At 43.3% G+C, this 5000-nt stretch overlaps 1 protein-coding gene across 2 annotated transcripts in view; it reads left to right on the top strand.

Moving 5' to 3' along the window:
• inpp5l (inositol polyphosphate-5-phosphatase L) overlaps positions 1 to 5000 on the top strand; it is a 67368-nt gene that overhangs the window by 39995 nt on the left and 22373 nt on the right. For both annotated transcript variants that reach the window (XM_039804466.1, XM_039804467.1), the window contains 2 exons: positions 3489 to 3552; positions 4178 to 4281. In XM_039804466.1, coding sequence (XP_039660400.1) covers positions 3489 to 3552; positions 4178 to 4281 — 168 coding nt within the window. The remainder of the gene's footprint in view (positions 1 to 3488; positions 3553 to 4177; positions 4282 to 5000) is intronic.

The following is a 5000-nucleotide window of genomic DNA, read 5'->3' as shown; positions in this document are numbered from 1 at the left end:
TCTCTCTGTGTGTGTCTCTGCGTGTGTGTCTCTCTGCGTGTTCTCTCGTGTGTGTGTCTCTGTGTGTGTGTGTGTCTCTCTCTGCCTGTGTGTCTCTCTGTGTGTGTGTGTCTCTCCGCGTGTGTCTCTGCATGTGTGTGTGTCTCTGCATGTGTGTCTCTGCATGTGTGTGTGTGTGTCTCTGTATGTGTGTGTGTGTCTCTCTGCGTGTGTCTCTCTGCGTGTGTGTGTCTCTAGGTGTGTATGTGTGTGTGTCTCTCTCTGCCTGTGTGCCTCTCTGCATGTGTGTGTGTGTCTCTCCGCGTGTGTCTCTGCATGTGTGTGTGTGTCTCTGCATGTGTGTGTGTCTCTCTCTGCGTGTGTCTCTCTGCGTGTGTGTGTCTCTGCGTGTGTGTGTGTGTGTGTCTCTCTCTGTGTGTGTCGCCCTGGGTGTGTGTCTCTCTGCGTGTGTGTGTCTCTGCATGTGTGTGTGTGTCTGTGTCTCTCTGCATGTGTGTCTCTCTGCGTGTGTGAGTGTATGTGTCTTTCTGCGTGTGTGTGTATGTGTGTGTGTGTGTGTGTCTCTGCGTGTGTGTGTGTGTCTCTCTGTGTGTGTCACCCCGGGTGTGTGTGTCTCTCTGCGCGTGTGTGCCTCTGTGTGTGTGTGTGCGTGCATGTGTGTCTCTGTGTGTGTCTCTGCGTGTGTGTGTGTGTGTCTCTGTGTTGTGTGTGTGTGTGTGTGCGTGCACGTGTGTCTCTGCGTGTGTGTGTGCGTGTGTGCATGTGTCTCTCTGTGTGTGCGTGTGTGTGTGTGCATGTGTCTCTCTGTGTGTGTGTATGTGTGTTTCTGCATGTGTGTCTCTGCATGTGTGTCTCTGCGTGTGTGTCTCTGCATGTGTGTGTGTGTGTGTGTGTGTGTTTAGGGGTGTTGCACAGCGGTCCGTCACGCCCCGAGCCCTCTGAGTGCCGGCTGATCTGTCTTCGGCGCCCGGTCGCGGCGCCGTTGGCAGACAGCCGGCCTACTGCTTAATACCTTTTAAATTGTTTTAATTTTCTGTCTCTATTGATCTGTCGGGGCGTGATTAATCAGATCAGTGGAGCAGGCAGTTAGTGCATTAAAAATTGTCAGCCCGTGTCAGGGATGATTGGGTGCTGAAGTGTGTGTACTGACAAGGGCAGTGTGTGTGTGTGTGTGTGTGTGTGTGTGTGTGTGTGTGTGTGTGTGTGTGTGTGTGTGTGTGTGTGTGGAGGTTTCGCGCAGTTACTTGTTCACTTTGAACGTCTCTAATCTTTAAAAAGTTAAAGTTTCATGTGTCTTTGGGAGAGTAACCGTGATCGTTCAATACGAGGCTCACAATTTAGCTCTCAAGATGGAGAAATGAACAATTCAGTTTGTCATTTCAGAGGTTGAGTTGAGATCATTTTGATGTTTTAAGGTTTTATTGCCTAAATTGATCAGACTGAGCTCAGGTGTTCCCTTTTAAAAAGCTTAAACATTATATTTTATAATAATATAAGTTTAATGCTGTTTAAAAAAAAAGAGCTGCGACTAATATTTTCATTATCGATGAATCTGTTGATTATTTTATCGATTAACCGATTAGTTGTCTGGTCTATAACATGTCACAAAGATATGGTGAAAAATGTCCATCCCAGTTTCTCAAAGTTTAATTTGAGGGGTCAAATTTGACTCCGACTTGCGGCCCTTTACTGCATGTCATTCCCCCTCTCTCTCCCCTTTTATTTCTTCAGCTGTCCTGTCAATAAAGGCCTACAAAAGCCCCAAAAATAATCTTAATAATAATAATAATAATAATAAGTTTCTATATCAGAAATTTGTGTTTCTTTCAACCAAATTGTCAAAAGAGAAAACGTAGATGGTTCCCTTACAACGCTCCTCGCAAGTAAATTAAATGATCAGTTCACTACTTTCATTGAATTTGGGTGTTTTAGTCAATTTTATTGCATTTGGAGAAAAACAATTGTCAGAAAAAGTGCCGAAACAATCGACAAAAACATCAGAAAAAGTGACAAGAAACTTGGATAAAAAGTGACTAAAATGTCAAAACATTTCCAAAACATTTCTAAAAACTTCGTGAAAAGCGACAAAGGTGTCAAAAAAAGATGACCAAAACATTGAAAAAAGTTTATATTTTTACACAGAAAAGAGAAGTTGCATAAGGGTTATGAGATGTCTATGAGATATTCAGTTTAATGTGATATAAAAACAGAAAACAGCAGGAAATCTCCGTATTTGAGAGGCTGAACACATCATTTTTCTGCCATTTTTGCGTGAAAAATTACTCTACTAATGATTCATCGATTATCAAAATAGTTGGCGATGATTTTTCTGTGGATCGACTACTCGTTGCAGCTATATGGACCGAGGAAGGCCCACTGCCAGACACTTTTGCGGGACTAAACATGTCAAAACTTTAAGGGATTTTCTCGTGTTCTTTCTGTAACTAAACGTGTCGTCAACAACTTTTAAAAGTGTAATTTCGGCATGAATTTCTTCATCATTATTTTTAATTTTGTTTAAGATTATTTTTTGGGCTTTTCCGCCTTTAGTTGACAGGACAGCTAGGTGAGAAAGGAGAGAGAGAGAGAGAGAGAGAGGGGGGGGGAAGACATGCAGGAAATCGTCACCGGTCGGATTCGAACCCTGGACCTCGATGTGCGCCTGCTCTACCCACGGCCACACTAGATCTGCAATGTGATCTTTGTAGTTAACCTGAATCCAGTTTTACATATTATAACTTCTATAGGGCTCCAACTAACAACTATTTTGATAATCAATTAAAATAATGATTATTTTCTCGATGAATGGATGAGTTGTTTTGGTCTCTAAAATGTCAGAAAAATTAAAGAAATGTGGATCAGCGTTTCCCCAAAAAGCCCAAGATGACGTCCTCAGATGTCTCGTTTTGTCCACAACTCAAAAGATATTCAGTTTACTGTCACAGAGGAGAGAAGACACTAGAACAATATTCACATTTAACATGCTGGAATATGAGAATTTTTTACTTTTTTTGTGTAAAAAATGACTCAAAGCTTTGGTGCGTAACTTTTTTATATTAATGAACGTCCGTTACATTCAAGCCGTTGCTAAATGAGTCGCTACAAAGCTAATTAAGACTCTCAGCTCCACACAACTCTCTCTGGATCTCTCAGTAGGACCGTGTTCAGAAGATTGTGGCGTCCGGTGACTTTCCAGTGCAGAAACTCGAGTGAAGACGATGACCTCTTCTGAAGAGTCCACCTTGTTATTTTAATCCTCCGTGTCCTCCTTGGCTACTAGCAGCTGTGTGCGCGGTCACAGAAGACTTGTATCATGTGTACCTCATGGGGAGAGGCAGTAGCGTTAATAGATTATCAAAATAGTTGGCGATTCATTCAATAGTTGACAACACATGGATTCATCTTTGCAGCTCTAAACTTGTGACACTGTTCTTTATTTCTCTCTCTCTCTCTCTCTCTCTCTCTCTTCTCTCTCTCTCTCTCCGCAGGCTTTGGGGAGCATGTACTTCATCCACAAGTCACTGAAAAACATCTATCAGTATGATTTTAATGGTAAAAACCTTTTACTCCTCATGTTTGCATTGATTTTTGTTGTTTTTATCATTCTGTTTTTCTATATATCAGCTATTCATTTAGCTTTTTTCCTTATAATAATTTTAATTCCGAGCACAAACCACTCCTCTTGCATTCTGACTGTTGTGGTAATGGCTCGTAAATGGCTCACACCTTCGATGAAATGAGAGGAATACTGCATATGATTTTAACAGCAGCAGGAATTTCATTCAGGACATTTCTCCGTGTGTTAACGACGGTAAGATGGCCCGCCTCCTCCTCGCCAGATATTTGCAAAAAAAGGAACCTGAATTTAAAGTGTTGCTGGCTGCTGCATAGTCCAGTCACGTTAGGCGTGAAAAAGCTCCTCGGAAAAGCGTATGGAAGAACCATAAACATCCCGCAGCTGCCACTCGAAACCGATTGTTGGTCAGCAAACACACGTCTAATGGCTCGCTTATAGATCCTCTCATCACGCGCGCCGCTCTGATGAGGTTAACACCAGTTTATTGATTGCTGTTTGCATGTTTTCTCACTCTTTTACATGTCATGTCTCCCTCCCTCTCCCTCCTGTCTCTCTCCCTCCTGTCTCTCTCTCTCCCTCCTGTCTCTCTCTCCCTCACAGTTAAGGATTTTAAAGCAGTGTCGGGACAGAAGAAGCACATGGGCTCTCTGGACGGGGTCACCACTGTGGAGAAAGAAAAGTTCCCAAAGAATTTCTGGCCTGATGTGAGTGACCTGACTCCTAACAACAACAACAACAACAACACCAACAACATCTCAGCTCTAAGACATGAAACACAATGTTATGTATTTTCTAAAAATGCGTGTGGGCAAAGTGAAAAGGTACCTGGGGTTAGCGAAGACGTACAGAGGTTAGACAAATTGTGACATTAAACAAAGGAAACACATGACAACATTAAGACATTTGATTGGCTCTCATTACACACAACAGCCTGCTGTAATAAAATGGTGCCGAAAGAGAACAATAAAAGTGTCTGTGTGTGTGTGTGTGTGTGTGTGTGTGTGTGTGTGTGTGTGTGTGTGTGTGTGTGTGTGTGTGTGTGTGTGTGTGTGTGTGTGTGTCTGTGCCTTTTGTGTGTGTCTGTGCTGTGCCTGTGTGTGTGTGTCTGTGTGTGTGTCTCTGCCTGTGTCTGTGTGTGTGTTTGTTTGTGTGTGTGTCTCTGCCTGTGTTTGTGTGTCTGTGTATGTGCCTGTGTTTGTGTATCTGTACCTGTGTGTGTGTGTACGTGTGTGTGTGTCTCTGCCTGTTTGTGTTTGTGTGTCTGTTCCTGTGTGTGTGTATCTGCCTGTGTGTATGTGTGTGTGTGTGTCTGTGCCTGTGTGTGTGTGTGTGTGCCTGTGTGTGTGTGTGTGTGTGTGTGTGTGTGTCTGTGCTGTGCCTGTGCTGCCTTGTGTGTGTGTGTGTGTGTGTGTGCCTGTGTGTG

Source organism: Perca fluviatilis, chromosome 6 (assembly GCF_010015445.1).
Source record: "Perca fluviatilis chromosome 6, GENO_Pfluv_1.0, whole genome shotgun sequence".
NCBI lineage: Eukaryota > Metazoa > Chordata > Actinopteri > Perciformes > Percidae > Perca > Perca fluviatilis.
The sequence above is the reverse complement of the archived record's forward strand: the minus strand, read 5'-3'. Positions and strand labels throughout refer to the sequence as shown.